Source organism: Suncus etruscus, chromosome 19 (genome assembly GCF_024139225.1).
Source record: "Suncus etruscus isolate mSunEtr1 chromosome 19, mSunEtr1.pri.cur, whole genome shotgun sequence".
NCBI lineage: Eukaryota > Metazoa > Chordata > Mammalia > Eulipotyphla > Soricidae > Suncus > Suncus etruscus.
In genome coordinates, this window is record NC_064866.1 from 924,089 (window position 1) to 945,779 (window position 21,691).

General features: G+C 51.7%; 2 protein-coding genes across 2 annotated transcripts in view; one reads left to right on the forward strand and one right to left on the reverse strand.

Moving 5' to 3' along the window:
- Positions 1 to 12,674, forward strand: part of SETDB1 (SET domain bifurcated histone lysine methyltransferase 1) — a 51,864-nt gene extending 39,190 nt beyond the window's left edge. Inside the window, 17 exon segments of the mRNA XM_049765972.1 lie at positions 7,483 to 7,516; positions 7,518 to 7,592; positions 7,594 to 7,644; positions 7,646 to 7,655; positions 8,363 to 8,556; positions 8,558 to 8,779; positions 8,781 to 8,873; positions 8,875 to 8,975; positions 10,119 to 10,148; positions 10,256 to 10,313; positions 10,315 to 10,389; positions 10,625 to 10,790; positions 11,289 to 11,392; positions 11,394 to 11,468; positions 11,470 to 11,502; positions 12,157 to 12,245; positions 12,406 to 12,674. Coding sequence (XP_049621929.1) covers positions 7,483 to 7,516; positions 7,518 to 7,592; positions 7,594 to 7,644; positions 7,646 to 7,655; positions 8,363 to 8,556; positions 8,558 to 8,779; positions 8,781 to 8,873; positions 8,875 to 8,975; positions 10,119 to 10,148; positions 10,256 to 10,313; positions 10,315 to 10,389; positions 10,625 to 10,790; positions 11,289 to 11,392; positions 11,394 to 11,468; positions 11,470 to 11,502; positions 12,157 to 12,245; positions 12,406 to 12,523 — 1,528 coding nt within the window. The 3' untranslated portion in view covers positions 12,524 to 12,674.
- Positions 12,675 to 13,186: 512 nt separating this feature from the next.
- On the reverse strand, positions 13,187 to 17,613 carry CERS2 (ceramide synthase 2). The gene is given in 14 exon segments (XM_049765977.1): positions 13,187 to 14,141; positions 14,277 to 14,399; positions 14,402 to 14,432; positions 14,667 to 14,773; positions 15,092 to 15,196; positions 15,199 to 15,222; positions 15,356 to 15,448; positions 15,653 to 15,703; positions 16,086 to 16,143; positions 16,358 to 16,476; positions 16,626 to 16,694; positions 16,696 to 16,744; positions 17,107 to 17,280; positions 17,504 to 17,613. Coding segments are annotated over 14 exon segments (1,152 nt in total). The 5' UTR covers positions 17,512 to 17,613; the 3' UTR covers positions 13,187 to 14,000.
- Between the last annotated feature and the right edge of the window lie 4,078 nt (positions 17,614 to 21,691).

The window sequence follows — 21,691 nt, forward strand, 5'->3', positions numbered from 1 at the left end:
CACAGAGCCAAGAGTAACCCCTGAGCGGCCTTGCACATGGCCAACCCCAGGACAGGACCCGGATTCGCTCCCCAGCATTTCCCTGTGGTCTCCCGAGTCTGCCAGGAGTAATTTCTTAGCAACAGCGCCAGGAGTAACCCCTGAGTGCTACCGGGTGTGGCCACCAAAAACAAAAAATAGGAAGTATAACCCGAGTGGCACTGGGTGTGACCCAAAAACAAAACATCCCCCCCCCCCAAAAAAAAAAAAACCACTGGAAATTGAGCTTTTATATGACCTAGCAGTACCACTGCTAGGAATATATTCTAGGAACCCAAAAAAATACATTTCAGAAAAGGCATCTATCTATACCAGTACATTCATTGCAGCGCCACTCACAATAACCAGAATCTGGAAACAACCCCAAGTGCCCGAGAGCAGATGAGTGGCTAAGGAATTGTGGATGCATCTACACAATGGAATACAACAATACCTGTTAGGAAAAAAGAAGTCAAGAAATTTTCTACACACAGATGACTATGGAGTTATGATTATGCTGAGCAAAATGAGTTCATATGGGAAAGGAGAGACATAGAATGATTGCACTCATTTGTGAGATATAAACAAAAGAGGGTAGCATGGTTTTAATAATCAGCAGACCCATAGAATGAAGGCCAGGAAGCTTCCAATGGTAGAAAGCTTGCCACAAAGGGCAGAGAAGGGACCGCTATGAATAGTTTGGAAATGATCACTGGGCAAGTACTGAGTGCTAAGAGGAGATAAAGTGATAGGCATAATATCCCTTCGGTAACAATATCGCAAACCACAATGTCTAAAAGGATAGAATAAGAGATTCTTGAGAGGGCCTGAGCACAGAGTACAACAGGTTTGACCCAAAAAAGTAAAAACAAACAAGCATCGCTTTTTTAGACGATAGAAAAGTTTATTTGAAAGAAGAAGAGAAAGGAGGAGGAACTTAATATAGAACTAAGTTCAAAAAGAAAGATTAAGAGGACAGAAGAGAAGCCAGAGCCATAGCACAGCGTTAGGGTGTTTGCCTTTCACATGGCTGATCGGTCGGACATGGGTTCTATCCCCAGCATCCCATAGGGTCCCTTGAGTCTGCCAGGAGCAATTCCTGAGTGCAGATGCCAGGAGTAACCCCCTGTGCACCGCCAGGTGTGGCCATAAACAAAAAAAATCAAAAGACAACATAAGAAAAAACAAAAATTATGGGCCAGCGAGGTAGTGCCTAGAGGTAAGGTGTCTGCCTTCCAAGTGCTAGCCAAGGAAGGACCACGGTTCGATCCCCCGGCGTCCCATATGGTCCCCCCCCCAAGCCAGGGGCAATTTCTGAGCAACTTAGCCAGGAGTAACCCCTTGAGCATCAAATGGTGTGGCTCCGAAAAACCAAAAACACTCACACACACCAAAATGACTTCAAGGTCTGGTAAAATAGCACAGCAGGTAGAGCACTCACCTTTCCCTCCAGCTTACCTCAGATGGTCCCCTGAGCCCATGAGGAGCGATTCCTGGAGCATAGTGAGGCGTAGCCTAAGCACTGGTAGGTGTGGCCCCACCAATAAAATGTTTGGGTTTTTTTTTTTATTAGTATCTTTACTTAAGCGCCATGGTTACAAACATGTTTGTTCTTGGGTTTTCAGTCATAAAAAAGGACACCAATAAACCTGTTTAAGTGGCAGTTGAGGGATCTGTTCAGAATCCAGAGAAGGTGATTTCTTTTGTTTATTTTGGGGCGCTAGCACCCAGGGATTCCTCCAGGCTATGTGACCAGGGGTTACTCTCAGGTACATTCAAGAGATTTCCACACGCATGTACCTAGCCTCTTGAGCCATCTCTGGCCAAGGAAAAATGATTTCTAACTGGTGTTCTGAGCTCAAGTTGTCCTGCAAGTGTTGAGTTGATCATATTAATACTTGGATATGCCCATTTCCCATTTTTAGGGAATAATCTCAGATAGTGGAAATGAAGGCAGGTTTGGGTGAGGAGAGAGGAATGTTTAGTGACCCAGTTAGAGAGGATCTAATTCTGACATGAGAATCCCCAGTGACCATAGCACCGGGGACTGTCAGCAACCAGTGTGGGAGAGGGTAGGCCTGGCTACCTGGAGGACTTCTGGAGGGAGATGGATCTAGTAGGAACCCTTATGTGCCTGTGATGGGGGGAACCCAAACCGTTCTTGTTGATACTCCTGGTAAACTAAGGAAAGGCCCTGAAGTGATGACTACGGACCTGAGCACATGCTTTGCAAACCAGAGAGGCCTGGGCTTGATCCCTGGGACCCCACACCACCTGGAGCAGCCCCTTGCAAAAACAAAATAACTGCGGTCAGGAATGGAGCTCTATTAGAGTAGCTGTGCCTGTGAGGCTCTGGGTTTGTTTTCCAACACTGCGTGTGCCCCTCCCCAGCCCTAAGTGGCGGTTGAGCGTAGCTGGGTGTGGCCCCAAAACAAGAACCAAAAAGCAGAAAAGGGAGGAAGGCATGGTGGGTAGGACAGCAGTGTGAGTTTGTGCTGGAGTCTCAGTTCTGTCATGGTCTCCCCAAGCTTTGCCTGGTATAGCCTAAAAAAATAAAGGCTTGGGATGTGACTCAGTGGTAAAAAAAAAAAAAAGCTCAGGGTTCAATATTGCTTTCCTTGGTTCAATACTTACTTCCCCAAGAGTATTTGCTCTGTGAGAATATTTTCAAATTGGGGTAAAAACAGTAGGGCGCTTGCTTTGCAACTGGCTGGCCTGGATTTGATCCCCTGCATAATGTATGGTCCCCTGAACATGCCAGAAGTAAAATCTGAGCACTGCAGTGTGGCCCAAAACAAACCAACCAAAAAAACCTATAAGCTAAAGGGAAAAAAAAAGGGCCCAAAAACCTGTTTTGGATTGTTGAGCCATTAAGACCTAAGTGAGTCCCTTTTTTTTTCTTTTTTGTTTAGGAGGGGGGGTTTGGTTTTGGGTCACACCCAGTGGCTCTTAGGGGTTACTTCTAGCTCTGCACTCAGGAATCACTCTGATGGTCTCAATCTACCATATGGGATACTGGGGGTGGAACCTCGTTTGGACGTGTGAATGGCAAACGACCTACCCCACTGTACTATTACTCCAGCCCCGTAAGTGGCTCTTTCTTACCTCTTCCTCCAAAAACTGTTCTTTTTTTTTTTTTTTTTTTTTAGTTTTTGGGGTCACAGTTGGCAGCACTAAGGGGTTCCTCCTGGCTCTGCTCTGAGAAAATCACGCCCTGGCAGGCCTCGGGGGACCATGGATGGCAAACGCCTTAACTCCATGCTATCTTCTCCAGCCCCCCAAAATTGTTCTAGCACTATGCTCTCTAGTTCCTAAATCCAGTTCACCCTGTGTTAGCCTGCACACTTCCCTCAAGAGCCTTTGTCCTGTTCTATACCTTAATCTTGGCATTTACTAATTTTTTTTTTATCATTTTTGTTTGGTTTGGTTTTGGGGCCACACCTGACGGCTATGTGCTCAGAAATTGCTCCTGGCAGGCTCGGGGGGACCTTATGGGACGCTGAGGATCAAACCCAGGTTCATCCTGGGGTCAACCAGTGTGCAAGGCAAATGCCCTACCGTTGTGCTATTGTTCCTGCCCCATCCCCTGTTTTTTTACATTGTAATTTCTTTACTGCAAGATCTCAGCTTTAATCTCACATCACAGAGACCTTCTCTAATAACTTTAAATCATCTTCTTTTCTTTTAAACACCCTGCGTGCTCAGGGGTTACTCCTGGCTGTCTGCTCAGAAATAGCTCCTGGCAGGCACAGGGGACCATATGGGACACCCGGGACTCAAACCAACCACCTTTGGTCCTGGATCGGCTGCTTGCAAGGCAAACGCTTGCTGTGCTCTCTCTCCGGGCCCCACTTTAAATCATTTCTAAGCCCTAGATTTTTCTCTGGCCATTGTTTTGTCTTTAGAGCATGTGACTTGATATATCTGTAGACCTTGATACTTGTGTTTTTGAAGGGTGATTAGGTTTGGTTTGGGGAGCCACCCCCAGTGTTGCTCCCAGATTACTCCTGGCCTCTGCACTTAGAAATCACTGTTGGCAGGCCTCTGGGAACTATATTGAAGGCAGGGATTTGAACCCAATTGGCTGTGTGCAAGGCAAATGCCCTACCCTGCTGTGCCTATCACTCTGACCCTGGATTCTTGTTTTCTTTGCCTCTTCTCTTTGTGGGTTTTTTTTTGTGTGTGTGTGTGTGTGTGTGTGTGTGTGTGGTTTTTTGGGTACACATCCGGCAGTGCTCAGGGGTTATTCCTAGCTCCATGCCTCAGAAATTGCTCCTGGCAGGCATGGGGGACTATATGGGACGCTGGGGATTTGAACCGATGACCCTTCTGCATGAAAGGCAAATGCCTTACCTCCATGCTATCTCTCCGGCCCCAATTTTTGTTTTGGTTTGGTTTTGGTTTTCTGGGTTTGTTTGTTTGTTTGTTTTTTGGGTCACACCCGGCAGCGCTCAGGGGTTCCTCCTGGCTCTACGCTCAAAAATCGCCCCCGTCAGCTCAGGGGACCATATGGGACGCTGGTATTCAAACTGATGACCTCTGCATGAAAGGCAAACGCCTTACCTCCATGCTATCTCTCCGGGCCCAATTTTTGTTTTGGTTTGGTTTGGTTTGGTTTGGTTTTTTTAGGTTTTTTTTTTTTGTGGGTTTTTTTTTTTGGTTTTTGGTTTTTAGGTCACACGCGGCAGCGCTCAGGTCACTCCTGGCTCTACGATCAGAAATCGCCCCCGTCAGGCTCAGGGGACCCCTATGGGATGCCGGGATTCGAACCACCGGTCCTTCTGCATGCAAGGCAAATGCCCTCCCTTCCATGCTATCTCTCTCAGCCCCAAGTGAGGCTTTTATTCTTGCGGTGTTTCCACACTCACCTATGCTTACCAGGTGCCACAGTCCCTGGCCATGGTGCACCTCCTAGCTCACGTCTGTTTACTGTGTGCCAGAGCAAAAGTTGGTTGGAACATCAGACATGGTAGCTCTAGCACCCACAAGGTTTCATTCAGACTGCAGTGCTGTAGGGACAAAGGAGGCAGCAACACCCATCAGACTTCCAGCACTCGGGCTTGAAAGGCAGGAGCTTTAGCGTCTAATCTACGCATCCCTTAGCCCCAGTCTGATCTGTTTTATCAGCTATGAAACCGGGTGGTGCTGATAACATTCCTCACCCAGCCCTGAGGATTCTTGGGACCCACTGTGCTAGTTCAATGCTATGAAATTCGGGTAGACTCATCTGTGATCTACTTTTCTCAGTGTGTGTTTTATTTTCTGGATTTTTGCTTTGTTTTGTCTTTAGGCCACACTCGGCAATGCTCAAGGACTACTCCTGACTGCACTCAGGAAAAACCTCCTGGCAGGGTTTTGGGGACTAAGTGGCAGGACAGGAATTGAAACCCTGGTTGTCGTGTGCAAGGCAAAGCCCCCCTACCCACGATGCTGTTGCTCCAGCCCCTCCTCTGGGCTTTATGGACTGCACCTGAAGTTGCCTCGTATCTTGGTGTCAGATATTAAACCCCAGGCCTCACTTTTTTTTTTTTTTTTTTTTTTTCTTTTTGGTTCTCTTGGGTTACACCCAACGGTGCTCAGGGGTTACTCCTGGCTGTCTGCTCAGAAATAGCTCCTGGCAGGCAAGGGGGGACCTATGGGACACCAGGATTCGAAACCAACCACCTTTGGTCCCTGGATCTGCTGCTTGCAAGGCAAACACCACCTGTGCTATCTCTCCGGGCCCCAGGCCTCACATTTTCAAAGCATGTGCTCCAGCTCCACCTTGATTTGATCATTTTCGAGCTTAAAAATATAAAAATGGAGGGGCCGGGTAGGTGGCGCTGGAGGTAAGGTGTCTGCCTTGCAAGCGCTAGCCAAGGAAGGACCGCGGTTCGATCCCCCGGCGTCCCAATATGGTCCCCCCAAGCCAGGGGCCGATTTCTGAGCACATAGCAGGAGTAACCCCTGAGTGTTCAAACGGGTGGGCCCAAAAACCAAAAAAAAAAAAATATAAAAAATGGGCGCGGAGAGATAGCACAGCGGTGTTTGCCTTGCAATCAGACCGATCCAGGGACCTAAGGTGGTTGGTTCGAATCCCGGCGTCCCATAGGGTCCCCCGTGCCTGCCAGGAGCTATTTCTGATTAGATAACCCAGGAGTAACCCCTGAGCACCGCCGGGTGTGGCCCAAAAACCAAAAAAAAAAAATATAATAATAATAAATAAAAACACGCCCTGGAGGCCCAAGGGGTAGTTCAATGGATAAGGAACTTGCAGCTTTTAACCACAGATTCTTTTCCCAGCACCCCAACCATCCTTGGGTAGTTTCCCAAGCCCTGCCAGGGAGTGATCCGTATGTGCCAGAGTCTGGAGTAATTCCTGAGCAGAGCCCGGTATAGCCTCCAAAATAATTTAATAAAAACAAACCCAAAAAGCGAAGCCCTGGAGGGAAGGGAACTGAAGAGATAGGACAGCTGGTAGGAGTGATCCCTAAGCAAATGCCAGGTATGGCACCAAAATGAACAAAATTTTTGAGTTTTTATATATTTTTTTATTTTTTATTTTCCCGTTATTAATGTGAATACATTTATATTACGTTTATATTAAAATTTATTAAGATATATTAAAATAAGGGAATACTTTTATTATAATGTATAAGTATTTATGAATTTTCATCTAATCTGAATTTTATCTTTGATATTGATGTGTGGCTAGACTTTTCTGATCAGTTTACTTTCAAAATAATTGTTAGGCCAGAGCAATAAACACAGGGGGTAGGACATTTGTGTTGCATGCAGGCCGGCCCCGATTCAATCCCCAGCATCCCATTTGGTCTCCCGTGCCTGCCAGGAGTAACCCCTGAGTGTTGGTGGGTGTGACCGAAACCCCCAGAGAGAAAGTTAGCTGAGAAAGTGGTTGCTGTGTGCTGTGGTCCAGGCTGCCTGGGTTCAGTTCCCAGTACTACAAAGGTGCCCTCCAGCATTTGAACCGAGAGTCACCCTGAAGACCAACCGGATGTGGGTCAAAAAACCAAACAGTGAAAACCCCACTTTCCCAAAAGAAACTTGAGTTCATGAACTTGAGTACCAGTTCTTCCTGTCTCTTGTCCCTTTATTTTTTGCTTGTTTATTTGTTTCATAGGCCCATATCACTGATGGAGGGAGGGGGGTGCTGTGGGAATTGGCCGTGGAGTACTGAGCACTGAGCTTTCATATGGGTCTGCATTAGTTTGCTTGGCCTTTCCTGTGTTAGGCAGCCTGGTATCCATTATCAGTAACCGTAGGACTCTAGCTTCTTTCTCTCCTTCTGAACTATTTTTCTTTGATTTGTTCCCAAATCAAACACAGAAATAGTTCTCTATGTCTGCTTACTTAGATCATTGCTTAAGTTACTACCATTAAAAACATGTATGTCTTAAGAATTTTCACAGTTCTGTGAATTTAATAAATAATCGTATCGTGGTTGATTTTATTCTGACCTCCCAGAGTTTATGAGTGCAACAAGCGCTGCAACTGCGATTCCAAACATATGCACAAACCGACTGGTGCAGCATGGACTGCAGGTCCGGCTGCAGCTGTTCAAGACGCAGAACAAGGGGCTGGGGGATCCGCTGCCTGGATGACATCGCGAAAGGCTCCTTTGTCTGTAATTTATGCAGGTTGGGTGAGAAGGCTGAGAGGGTAAATATAAAATGCTTGAACTGGGGAGTTAGGACTAGGAAGAAGCTAAAATTTTCTTCTCTAGAGAACATGAGATGCCTGTCAGGTGGGAAAGGAACGGACTGGAGTGTTTGAAAGGACAAGAAAGAGAAGAGGGCTGGAGACAGTGTGATTTCTTAGGGCCAGAGCAGTAGTACAGGGGGTAGGGCTCTTGCCTTGCATAAGCCAACCAGGGTTCAATCCCTAGCACCCACAGATGGTCCCTACCGAGCACCGCCAGGATGACACCCGAGTACAGAGCTAGGAGTGATCCCTGAGCATCACTTGGTGTGGCCCTAAAACAAAAAGTGAGCTCTCTGCTTAGAGTTAAGACTCTGGGGAAGAGAAGCGGGGGTCAAGGCCACCGTAGAGGCATTATGCCTGGGGCTGGTAGGGAGGTGGTTGGCTGTGTAATCCTTATTTTTTTTTTTTTTTTTTTTTTTTTTTTTTTTGGTTTTTGGGCCACACCCAGCGGTGCTCAGGGGTTACTCCTGGCTGTCTGCTCAGAAATAGCTCCTGGCAGGCACGGGGGACCATATGGGACACCGGGATTCGAACCCAACCACCTTTGGTCCTGGATCGGCTGCTTGCAAGGCAAACGCCGCTGTGCTATCTCTCCGGGCCCGTAATCCTTATTTTTAAAAGAATTTCGTAATTTCCGTGTTAGGTAAAATCCTCACGGATGACTTTGCTGACAAGGAGGGGCCTGGAAATGGAGGTGATGAATACTTCGCCAACCTGGACCATATCGAGAGCGTAGAGAACTTCAAGGAAGGCTACGAGAGCGATGCCCCCTGCTCCTCGGACAGCAGCGGGGTCGACTTAAAGGACCAGGAGGATGGCAATAGTGGCACGGAGGATCCCCGAAGAGTCCAACGATGATAGCTCAGATGATAACTTCTGTAAGGACGAAGATTTCAGCACCAGCTCGGTGTGGCGCAGCTACGCCACCCGGCGCCAGACCCGAGGCCAGAAGGAAAACGGATCGTCAGAGACGATGTCCAAGGACTCCCGTCCCCCAGACCTTGGTCCCCCGCATATCCCCATCCCTTCCGCAGTTCCTGCAGGTGGCTGCAAGCCACCTTTCTTCCGAAGACACTCCGAAGAACAAGGTGGCCTCGTGGCTGAGCTGCAACAATGTCAGTGAAAGTGGCTTCGGTGACTCTGACAGCCGGTCATTCCTTTAAGACCAGTGAAGGCGGGGGAGGTAAAGGGGAGGCAGAGAAAGTCTTCAAGGATGACGGAGACCTCAAGCCATTCAAGAAAGAGGTAAGCCAGCAGTGGCTAGGAGACCCACATCAGTGTCTTTTCTCTTGTGTAGACTGTGTGTTACGACACCACACTTGACACCATCGCACTTGGAGTCTTCACCGGTCTTTTTTTGTTTTGGTGCCGCTTTCTTGGGGGCCATATGGGTATGCTGGAAGATTAAATCTGTTCAGCCAAAAAAAACCTTATAAAACAAAAGTTTGGGAGTCGGGAAGGTAGAACAGCAGGTAGATGATTGCCTCTGTGCCAACCCAAGGGCCCCTGAGCCCTACCGAGAGACACAGCATGTATGTAATACACCATTCCCATCCCCGCGGTCCCCCCTCAAAGAAAAAGCTTAGAAGGGATCAGAGCAAAGAGCACTCGTGAGTAGAGACTCTTGCCACACACTAGACCGACGTGTGTTTGATCCCCAGGCATCCACATGGTTGGTTCCCCTGAGCCTTGCTAGGAGTAATTTCGAGCACAAAAGCCAGAAGTAACGCCCTGAGCACTGCTGGGCATGACCCCAAAACCCAAAAAAGAAAACCGCGTTGAGCAGGGAGTGAGGGGGTGGCTAAACTGCTTGCTATCTGGACAGCTCAGAAATCATTTTCTGGCAGTATTTTGGGGGACTGTACGTTTGTATGTATTATTCAGGGGCCAGCCACGTGCAAGGGCTTGTAGCTTATAAACTGAAGTACTCTCTGACCCAAGAATCAGATCATTTTAAAATCAACCTAGCAAGGATGTTTGTGGGGGTGGACATATCCGGTTAATTTTGGAGCAAAAGATTTATGGATGTTTTGTTGTGTTGTTGTTTTTCCTAATTGTCAATGCAATTTATCATTATTTCTTTTAAACTTGAATCATTATTAATATGTTGGACTCCTTGTCCTTTTAAGATTCTGCCGAGTGCTTTCCTCAAGCATGTTTATGCCCTGTCTTTGAGAAAGAGTCAAAGGACACCTACCTAGGAATCCCAGAAGGGACTGGAATGGTTGCTGCCAGATTGCAGGGTAATGTCTGCATGTGCCACACTTCCTCTAGTGTCCTTCTCACTAGCTGGCATCTTTGGTGGGGGCGTTTGAGATTAAATCTAATAACTGCATTTGTTGCCCAAGACCTGGAAAACTATTTGAAACATGGAAACCTTCACTTGCTCTCTTTCCCAGGACCCCCGATGACCGAAGCAAGATGTCTTTGTAAGTGTCTCTTTCTTACCTCTTTTACAACCAGCATTTGGACTTATAAAAAAAAAGCTTAAAAGAAGGACAGTAACTTTGCCCCCCCCCCCCCCTTCTCTAACCAGAGTTACTGAGAACTCTAGAAATTATGGTTATAATCCTGCTCCGCTGAAGACCGAAGGACCTGCGCCGTCCACCTAGTAAGACGAGCCTGCACCAGAGCCGAAGGCTCCTGGCCTCTGCTCGGTCTCACCCAGATGTGAGTGGCCCCTCTCAGGTTGCTTTATGCAGAGTCCTGAGTCAAAGAACCTTTCTTCACCTCCCAGTCTTTAGCTCCACCGTAGTAATTAATTGCATTGGCATCTCTGCTTCCTTTGTCATCCAGCAGCGAATCTTCTGCTCCTGTCCCACCCCTTCTTACCTGGCCCTAGGTAAGAGCAAGGCCATGAGCCTCTCCGTGTTCATTCTTCCTTCTCACCTTTCTGCTTCCTCAGGACGTTCTGACACTTTCCAGCAGCACAGAAAGTGAGGGTGAGAGTGGAACCAGCCGAAAACAGATTACTGGCCAGACCTCAGCCACTGCGGTGGACAGCGATGACATCCAGACCATCTCCTCTGGGTCCGAAGGGGAGGACTTTGAGGACAAGAAGAACATGTCCGGTAGTACGGGCCGCATTTTTCTAGGAATAAGAACGGTGGGCAAACTAGGTTAGGGTCCTTCTCAGGATCATAGAAGTAGGTCAGGGGGCCAAGCATGTGGCTCAGAGATAGAGCAAACGTTGGGAAGCCATTGGGCAGGGGAATCTGAGTCAGCTGGAGCATCGCCTGGGTGGCATTCTAGCCGCTCTCCGAGACTGGCGACATCTTACATAAATCCCCATCTGCTCTTCTTCCTAGCTCCCTATTTGCCCTCAGTTTCTTTATCTGACGTATCCAGTACTGTTCGTAGCAACATTCCCAATCGTTTAGGGCCACACCAGTTGGCGCTCGGGATGCCAGGGATCAAACCTGGGTCAGCTGAATGCAAGAAGGGCCCTACCACTCCCACTGTACAGTTGCTTCATCTTCAGAATCCCAGCTTCTGCACTGCAGGGGGTGGGAGGGCTGGACCCGGAATCGAGTGGGAACAGGCCTGATCCCATTCTCTTGACTGTCCAGGCCAGACAAAGCGCCAAGTGGCGGTGAAGTCAACCCGGGGTTTCGCTCTGAAGTCAACCCACGGGATCGCCATCAAATCAACCAACCTGGCATCTGCGGAGAAGGGGGGAGAGCACCCCTGTTCGCAAGAACACGCGCCAGTTCTACGACGGCGAGGAATCTTGCTACATCATCGACGCCAAAGCTTGAGGGCAACCTGGGCCGCTACCTCAACGTGAGACCCTTTTGCTCCCCACCAGCTGCTGAGGTTTCCCAGGGCCACCAAGCTTCTGACTCTTTTTAGCAGTTGTAGAAACCCACTTTTTCATATTAGACGTGTTTTTCAAAGAATCTTAAAAAGCTAGCTTTCTGGGGCCAGGCGGTGGCGCAAGAGGTAAGGTGCCTGCCTTGCCTGCGCTAGCCTTGGAAGGACCCGCGGTTCGATCCCCCGGTGTCCCATATGGGTCCCCCAAGCCAGGAGCGACTTCTGAGTGCATAGCCAGGAGTAACCCCTGAGCGTCAACGGGTGTGGCCCAAAAACCAAAAAAAAAAAAAAAAAAAAAAGCTAGCTTTTCTGGGCCGGAGCGGTGGTGCAGGCGGTAGGGCATTTGCCTTGCACGTGGCTGACCTGGGACGGACCGCATTTCGATCCCGGCGTCCCATATGGTTCCCCTAGCCAGGAGCAATTCCTGAGTGCATAGCCAGGAGGAACCCCTGAGCGTCACCGGGTGTGGCCCAAAAAGCAACAACAAGGAAAGAACTAGCTTTCTTTCCACACTCTCTCCTAAGATGGGAAGGATCAGATGCCCTTGTTTTCCTTCCAGTTCTCACCCCACAGGCCAGATTCTGTTTCCTTGGTTCTTATTCCATCCTGCCCTTAAATCCGCAGCATAGTTGCAGCCCTAACCTGTTTGTCCAGAACGTCTTCGTGGATACCCATGATCTTCGCTTCCCCTGGGTGGCCTTCTTTGCCAGCAAGTAAGTAAGAGGGAGTAGGAATGGGGGACTGGGTAGAAGGGACCCAGGATTGGCGTGGGACAGGGATGGTAGCAAGTCCCGGGTCCCTCCTGCATCTGGGGTCCGGGGGGCCTGGCTGATGTACCCCCTTTCACACTCATCCTTTCCTTCCCTTCCTCAGGAGAATTCGAGCTGGCACAGAACTTACGTGGGACTACAACTACGAGGTGGGCAGTGTGGAGGGCAAGGAGCTGCTCTGCTGCTGTGGGGCCATCGAGTGCAGAGGACGGCTTCTCTAGGGGCCCACCTCCTTCCAGGTCTTCCTCTACCCCCCCAGAACTGTCCTTTCCTCAGGAATTGGGTCTTCCTGTCTCCAGTCACGCTACTTGCCTAGTGCCAGTAGCGAGGACAGGAGACCTCTTCCAGTGTGGTGCTAGAAGGCGAGTCCTTCCTTGCTGCCCAGCGCTGGCAGGTGGGGAGACATTTCTTCCCCACAGCCCTCCTGTTGCTCATCTCTCCATCCCCATTGTTCCAGTGTTCATGTGTCTCACAGACGAATCCTAGAACGAGGGCTGTGCATTTACTATACCTGGTTTGTATTGTTTCCTCAGTCTTTTAACAAGATGTTAAAACAAAAACCGATTTCATTTTGATTTCCTTTCCCTGGGCTCCATCCTCTGCTTGACGGGCCTGCCCATCCCCACTTCCCATTTCACTCGTGGGGCACGCATCTCAGACCTTCTCTGCCTTTGCTCTTCTCCCATTGGCATACAAAGCGAGAAATATAAGGTCCAAAAGATGGCTCAGGAGGGCTGGGTGTTTTCTTTGCATGTGGGAGGCCACAGTTTGGTCCCCCGTCATCCCTGAGAATGACTCCCGAGCCACCCAGGGGCGGGCGTGGCCCAAAATCTCACTCACACTCTCATACACACCAATAAAAATGTCAGAACTGTGAGGAAGACGTGAGGAAGACTCAGTTTATTAGTTCATCTTCCTTTTCAGTTCCTAAGAGTTTCGGACACTTATTGCCGTATTTTTCTTGGATCTTTAATATATTTTAATTTTTTTTAAAAACGTCGACAATACGTTTTGGTCTAAAGTGGTCCCTCTACCGAATGCCAGGTGCTAGTTGTCATTCCGGCTTTAAAACCCAACCCCCGAACGTTTAAATAAATAAAACTAGTTGCCTCTCTACTCCAAACTAGCTAGCCTAGGGGAAGTGGTCAAAGGAAGAGGCAGTGGGTTACTGGGCCCGTGGTTCCAGGGGTGCTGGCAGAGAAGGGGGCCTGATGAACAGTCCCCGCGAAGGTCCCACTGTTTGGCAGAGGTAGGGCAGGGCCAGTCGTGCGTGCCCTCCTACCCTTGGTTCGTTAGCATCGAAGCATCGACTCAGCTTCGGGCTCCTCAGAGAAGTGAGCCTTGGTCCAGCTTTGGCAGAATGGGGCCCCGGGTGGGACAGTAAGGCTTGATCCTGGCTCTGGAGTCAGTCGGGGAGTTGAAGGCAGACAGCTTGGGCCAATTTCGAATAAGGAATGTCAGTTGTAAGCTCACCTCAGGAGCAGGGGAGACTTAAAGCAATAGAGGACAAGTGGGTGGAGAGAGGCCAGCAAGGCCTCCGCCCTGTGGCAGGATGTAGCCAGCCTCTCCTCTGCCCAGGGACAGGGTGGCTACCATTTGGCTTAAAGGCAACTAGGTGACAAAGAGGCAGGGCTGGGGCCCCAAGAACTCAATCGGTCCTGGAATCTTCAGCTTTCTCCTTCCCTCCGGAAGATGGGTTCAGTCCTTCTTGTGGTGGTTGTTGTGCAGGACGGGGTGGCCGTTGGCGAGGGGCCAGTTCTTCGCCTTCCCCCCGGCCACAGGCTCCTCCCCCTCCGAACTCTCTGTCTCCTCGCGGTCACTGCGTTCGTCTTCTACCAGCTGTACAAAGGGAAACAGCATTACTGCGCGTCCCTGAGACCCCTGAACTTCGCCTCTGCCCGCCCGACTTCCAGGGGCCTGTGGTAATTCTAGTCGTGTTGCACGTGAACATGCAATCTGGAGACACAGCTTTACCTTTCCAGTTATGAACTTGTGGGCCATGCGCAGAATGAGGTAGGCCCAGAAGATATGCAGCAGCTGTAGCACTCCCAACATGGCATTGAAGAAATAATAACCAAAGAAGGCGGGATAGAGGGTCCAAGGGGTAAATCAAGGTGGCAGTGCATGATCCTGGGGATGGAAAGGAAACGAGTCAACGCAGGCCAGAGCCATGGCACAGCAGCAGGGCGCTTGCCTTGCACACAGCCGATCTAGGACGAACGGTGGTCCCCCGAGCCTGCCAGGAGTGACTTCTGAGCGCAGAGCCAGGAGGAACCCCTGAGCACTTGCCAGGTGTGGCCCCCCCCCAAAAAAAGAGTGCAGAAGGTTTCACATGGAGAGGTGAGTGGATATCCCCGCACTTACCAGAAGGGCAAGATGACCAGGCGAGTGATGATGAAGACAACAGCAAAGACGATGAAGATGTTGTTGCAGGTGTTCTTCCATCCCGCGTAATTAAACATCTTGGCTGACTGCACAGATAGTCCCGCCATCACCAAGGACGTTGACCCTCCAGCACTGTCCCTAGTCGGTCCCCACCAGCCAACACCCAGCCCCGGTGGCAAAAGAGGGGGTCTGAGGAGACAGCTCAGATGCAACACAATCTTTGCATGCGGGAGCCCCAGATGCAAGCCTCAGGACCAGCGGTCCGAAACCATGGTGACCCACAAAACAGTCCGGGACAGATGATACGTGTGCCTGCTGGAAGCCCAGCTTCTATCCCTCAGGAAAAAGCCACAGGAGAACCTGCACCAGGGCCCCAGGTTTAGTGGGAGGTGCAGAAGCCTGACCTCAAGCAGGTAGTCGGAGGAGTCGTGCAGAGCCATGATGAGAGTCCCTGCACGGATGTAGTTGGCAAACCAGGAGAAGCTGATGAGGATGATGGTGGCCACGTGTGATGGATGACCTGTTCTTTAAAATCCTGCAGAAGAGTCACAGGAAACTCCTGTACCCCGTCCCAGTTCACACATTCCACAGTACCCAGAAACCGGGGACCCTCCATCCCAAGACTGGCTTTGGGGCTCCAAGGCTGATCGGTGCACTCCCTAACTTACCTTTCTCTTGACATCGGAAGCAATGCTGAAGAGGAGGGACCAATAGAAGGAAAGTTCGAGCATGTAATACCAATACTGGGAAGGGATGGTACTCTGAGGAAGAGCAGAGAGGGGCGTTCAGGACCCCAGAGCCTCACTTCTCTACCCCAGCCTATATGTCCAGGTTGATGTCGTGCCCCAGCTTCAACCCTCTGCCTTGTGTCATAGATCTCAGGCCCTCTCCTGGGACAAATCCTTGCCCCACAGTAATATTCCCTAAATCACCCTCTGTTTAAGGAATCGGGGTGTTCATCATACCTGTATGGGATAGCCCTCCCAGACTTTCCTCAGGTCGTAAAACCATGGTTTCTGCAGACAGAGAAGGTGAGAGGTTAAAAGAGGGGTCCAAGCTGGAGCCATTCTATAGTGGGGAACATGCTTGAGGGTCATCCCTGACAGGTCTTAGGGACCCCCAAGCTCCACCAGGCGTGAGCTCTGATCACAGATCCAGTAGTAAAGCCTTGGCCCCCAAACAACATGGGATCCTAATTTTCCTTTCTGTTTTGTTTTGGGCCACGCTTGGTGATGACCGGGGGGTTACTTTCTCCTGGCTCTGCACTCAGAAATAACTCCTGGCAGGTTTGAGGGTCTTGGGGGATGGGAGACCAAGCTGAATGCCCTAATGGGATCCTAGCTCCGTCGCCTTGACCCATCTCACCAGCGAACATACTCCACCTCCTAGCCTACTCACGTCCATGATGACAGCCAGGCCAGCGATGAAAGCAACCAGGTAGAATGTGAACCTCCAACTGGAAAAGGGGAGATGGGGCTTGGAGGATGGGGAGAATGGCACAGCCTTCCCCAGAGCCCCCAAGTACCACCTAGTCATTCCTTCAAGAGCAGTCATGGTGTCCATTTAGCCAGAGTCCACCTCTGCTGACATACAGACTCTAAGGCCCACCCAGCAATTCTGGGGGGCATATTCTCCAACCCCCAGTTGCCTTGGCCCCCAACTTGTCCCACCTGGCTTCTCGGAACTTCTTCAGGAGACTGGGCCGGTCCTGGTTGCGACGGCGGCGGAACCAGCGCTCTACCTGGCGGCCAGAGAGCCCGGTCTGCCGGGCCAGGAGCTCCACCTCGGCCTGGACGTGGTGAAGACCATTCGCTTTAGCCCCGGGACAGGGCGCTGCCTGGCACTCGTGTGCGCTCCTAGTCAAAACCTGGCAGCATCCCTGCAATCCTCCGCAGCCCTCTCTCCCCCTCCTGACCCCAGGCCCGGCTCAGCTCGCACCTGCTTAGGCTGTTTGCCGATGCTCAGGTAGAAGTGCTCCAAGGTGGGGTTGGGAGAGGCCCGAAGCCGAGGTCTTCTCCTTCACGTTCAGGAGGGCAGCCAGTGGCGTGGCCACGTATCTGGGGAAGGGAGAAGAGGAGCTTACTCCTCCGAGGCACCTTGGTGGGAACCCCTCAGCCGGGAAGGGAAAGGCCTACGGACGAGCTCAGACAACCTTGCTTGGGCCTCAGTTTTCCCTGGACTTCCCTCCCGCTGCCCACTGCTGTGACAAAGCTGCCTGTGTTCACTAGTGACCAGGCAGGGCAGAGGGTGAGAACAAACAACAATGGCAAGGAAGGGCCTGGGGGTGCCAACACTGCAGGAGGACAATGCTGCCTTCACTCGGGGACACACAGCAGCAGAAGTCCGGCCACCAGAGCCAACGAGAGAGCAGGTCAGTGGCAGGGGCAGCCAAGGCGAGGAAGAAGCAGTGAGTGCTCACAGCTCGAAGAAATAGCGAACGATGAGGAAGAGCAAGGCCAGGGGCAGGATGACGTAGAGGTCTGAGGCTTTGGCGTAGACGCGGCCATCTCGGTCTTCCAAGTCGGCCCACGTCAGGTTCACGGGCAGCCACAGCCGCTCCCACCAGAAATAATCGTACAAGGTCTGGAGCATCCTGGACGTGGTAAGAGAGGGGAGACGGTCAGGGGGCATCACAAACTACGTACGGGGCATGAGACAGGCATGTTCTTGGCCCGACAAAGGTGCAGGGCCATACCCCAAGAATGGGTTTGGACCTAGTCACATATCCAAGGAGGTGACAAGTCAACTCCCTCTTCTAAGGCAGCTCCAACATTCTAACAGATTTCTAGGAACGGAAGCTCCACTGCTGGGCAAACCTTTCCATCCCTCTGCACAGCCCAGGTTGCTGTGGAGAACCATGGCATCAGTTCCCAAGGAAAATCCAGGAGTAAAGCAGCAACCCGCAGGAGACTAGCTAATCAGTCACACCACTGACCCAGGTTTCAAATCTCAGCACCACAGGTGGCCTCCCGGACACCTGCCAGGCGTGGTTCCTGCGTGCAGAGCCAGGATTATGTCCTGTGGCTCCACACCAAAAACGGGTGAAGATGACAAGGCAGATCAAGACGTCTGATAGATGAGGAGCGATTTCTTACGAAGGGGGTCAACTCAACTTTAGATGGGGGGGTGGTGGTGAGGGGCCTTTCAAGAGATGGCTCTGTACGGAACGATGGAGGATCCAGACCTGCCCAAGGGGGAAGATCTGCTTGGGTGGAACCAATGGCTTCTATCCAGGCCCTGCACCCTGGACCTCAGCAGCTGGCATGAGCTACACCCACTGCAGCTGCACCACACTGTTGGGTCAGCAGGCTGACACTGCACAAAGTGAGGGTCCCCTCTTGGCCAGAGCAGAAGGCCCCTCCAGCTGCTCTTCCACCAACACCCACCACTACCCCCAACCCGGAGCATTGCGCAATCCCGCTGGGTCTGTCAACGGGTTTGTATTCCAGCTCGAGGACTTTACCCTCTTGTTCCACCTAGCGTTGATGAAATCAGAGGTCAGCTCTCCCAGATCCCACACACACATTCCAGGCCGCACTGCTGAAGTGCTGCCCCTGCCCCAAACTCGGCCAGAATCAATATTGAACCAGTGAAGAGATGGGAAACCTTGCAAAAGGAACTACATTAAACAAGGCTCTCCAACAGGAAACGCCCCACACCACTGCCATCAGAATTTTTAATTTTTTGGGGGGGGGGGCACACCCGGCAGTGCTCAGGGGCTCTCCTGACTCTGAGGAAGCACCCTGGTGACTTCAGGGGCCATAAGTGAGACCAGAGATTGGAACTGGGCTGACTATATGCAAAGTAAGTGTCCTACCCTCTGTATTGTCTCTGTAGCTCCCCTACTCAAACTTTCCAAGTGAAAAGTTGTAGAAATGGAGACAAGCAGGGCCTGGAGTGAATACAGCGGGTAGGACGCTTGCCTTTCAGCACCCCATATGCCCCTGAGCCCCGCCAGGAGTGATTTCTGAGCGCTGCCAAGTGTGGCAAAAAAAGAATGAAAGCAAGTCAAGGAAGCCGAAGGCCTAAATGCTGGTCCTTCAGGGACCAGAGCGATGGTACAGTGGGCACGGTGTTTGCCTTGCACACAGCCAACCTTTGTTCCATCCTTAGCATCCCTGAGTTCTGGTCCTCTGAGTGCCAGGAGTGCAAAGCCAGGAGTGTGACCCCAAAACAAAAAAGAAATGCGGGCTCTGCAGTTCTGTTCTTTCTGCGTATCCTTAACCTAACAAGGCCTGAGGTTTAGCCCCCAGGCTTCAAGTCACTGACAAAGTTGTCTACACTACTGGTCTGTCCCACCCTGGCCACAGGAGATTTTCACTAGGGGGTTTGGGTGGTGAAGATTCAGAGCTGGTGGAAATCCCGAACGTCCTGGCCTGTCTTTACCCCTAAAGAGGGAGGCAGAAAGCCAGCATGGCCAAGAGCAAGCCCCCCAGACAGGGAGCTCTCGGACCTGCTGGCCATAGGAGCTAGCCACCTTCTTCTTGTCCAGCAAACTTGGGAAAGAGCCGGGGAGAGAGCTCAAAGAGATGGAGGCTGCAAACACTTAACACCCCCTGCTCAACAGCATCAGGAAGAGGGGGGCTCCTGTGGGCACAGACAGTCAAGGTATGCACTCTCAGTGGCTGTCCTGGAGCGCCTTGGCACCAAAAGGCCAGGCCCAGCAAGGGAATCTCAGAACAAAGGCTGGGGCACAAAAAAGGGCCCCACTAAAGGCCCAGGGAGACAGTCCCTGCGCTTCTCTGCCCTGGTGCCCAGAAGAACAATGACTTGATTTTCTTTCTGGTGGCAAAAAAAAAATCACGGCAGATATTTTCCACTCACAGAAACCACTCCCTCACACCACACCACACCATACCACACTACATACAGAAAATGGGGAGAAGAGGTGGGGGGGGGCAGAGACACTGGAGAGGCTGGAGCGGGGCCAGCAGAGTCGGATGGATTTCACGGGCATTGGGAACGTGAGCAGGGGCCCCGGCCAGCCCCATGCTCGGTCCCAGACCTTCCAGGTGGAGACACATGGGGATGGAAGGGCCTAAAAGGGAGCCTGGGCCAAGGATTCTCACACCCTAACAGTCCCTTGGCTCGTGGCCTGGAGGCCACACTGTAACGGGGTCAGAAAGTGGAAACGAGGGTCTGGGGGCCTGTGCCACAGTGCGACCGTTGCCTTACACAACTGACTCTGGTTCCCATTCCCATGTAGTGCCTACGCACTGCTAGGAGTGATTTCTGAGCACTGCCAGTGTGACCCAAAACCCAAAAAAGAAGGGTGGGTGGTGTGTGTCTGTGTCCCAAAAAAAAAATAAAGAGGGGTGGGTGGGTGGGGTGTGGGCATTCCTGCAGGCACACAGCCTCCACAAAAGGGACTAAAGAATAGAATTTTGCCTTTGCACTCAACCTGCGTGGGTTCAGTCCCTGGCACCACATGGTTCCCCAAACCTCACCAGGAATGAATGATCCCTGAGTGCAGAGCCAGGAATAAGCCCTGAGCAGCACCAGATGTGCCCCCCTCCCAAATAATAAAGAGGGGACCAGGAGCGATAGCTCAGCAGCAGGGTGTTGGCCTTGCACAGGACAGAGCCAGGTTCGATTCCTGGCATCCCTATGATCCCCCGAGCCTGCCAGGATCGATTTCTGGAGCCAGGAGTAGTAACCCTGAGCACCTCAGAGTGTGGTCTAAAAACCAAAATAAAAAGCGTGGGGCCGGAGAGATAGCATGAAGGTAGAGCGTTTGCCTTGCATGCAGAAGGATAGTGGTTGGAATCCCGGCATCCCATAGGGTCCCCCAAGCCTTGCAGGAGCGATTTCTGACTGTAGAGCCAGGAGGAACCCCTGAGCGCTGCTGGGTGTGACCCAAAAAACAAAATAAAATAAAGTGGAAGTGGGCTTGAAATCTCTCAGGTTGAGAAGTTTGTCAGGCAACAGTCAGCAGCCTGCGAATGAATAAGAGTGACAACCAGAGGAGTGTCGGGGTACAGGATACAGACACACCAAAGATGGGGTCGCCTGGGGGGGGGGCCCCACCAAGGACCCCTGCTGCTCCTGACACCGCATTCAAGACAGGACCTGGGGATGGGTGGGCAAGGCAGAAAGGCCACAGCCAAATCAGACCTAGCCAGGGACATCCACAGGGGCCTGCACAGAAACCCTGGAAGAGGAGGGCTGGAGACACAGAGGTGACAAGGGACCACGGGACGCTTCTGCAATTACTCTTGGAGCTAGGTGCCCATCTCCAGCCCCCCAAAACCTGGCTGGGAACCTCGGTGCAGATCTGAGGGCCGGGCTGGAGGTTTTCCCCAGTACAGCCAAGGGTGCCTGGAGCCTGCAGTGCAGCGGAGATGTACCTGAGCATGGAGCGTGGGGAGGGAGCCTAACCGTTGGGGAGAGGAACCCCCAAATCAGGTTAAAGATCAGAGACGCACACACCTGCAGCCAACTACGTGCCAGCAGGAGCCTCGGGTCACTAATTACCCCATTTGGGACACAGAAAAACCAGTTTCACCAGCAGCTTCAACCCCTCCAAGGCCGGGCATGCTCACACACACACAAACACACACACACACACATATATGCACACACACACACACCCCATAACGGTCCGGGCCGGGCCTTGGGGACCCTTTGGGGCCAGGCTAGGCCTTCCCTTGTTTCCCAACCAGCATAGAGACACGCCGGGGCCTTCAGAACCCGGCCTGGTGGGAGACCCAGGACCACAGCCCGCCACGCGGAAAGGCCCAGGGCGCACAAAGTGGGCTTCTGGAGTCCTGACTTGGGGGTGCCACTGGAGACCCCCCCTAAGTCCCCCATGCCCAGACAAAGGGTGCCGGGGCCTAGGCCTCCGGGGGACCTGCTGGACCCCGACCTGCTCACCCTGATGGTGAGTACAAGGGAGTGGGGAGGCTGGGGTGCCGCACCCTGGGGTCCGGCCCTGCCACCCGGCCGCCGCCATGCGCGCCTGCCCAGCCGGACACTCAGCCCGGGGCCCTCCCCGCCGCACCCAT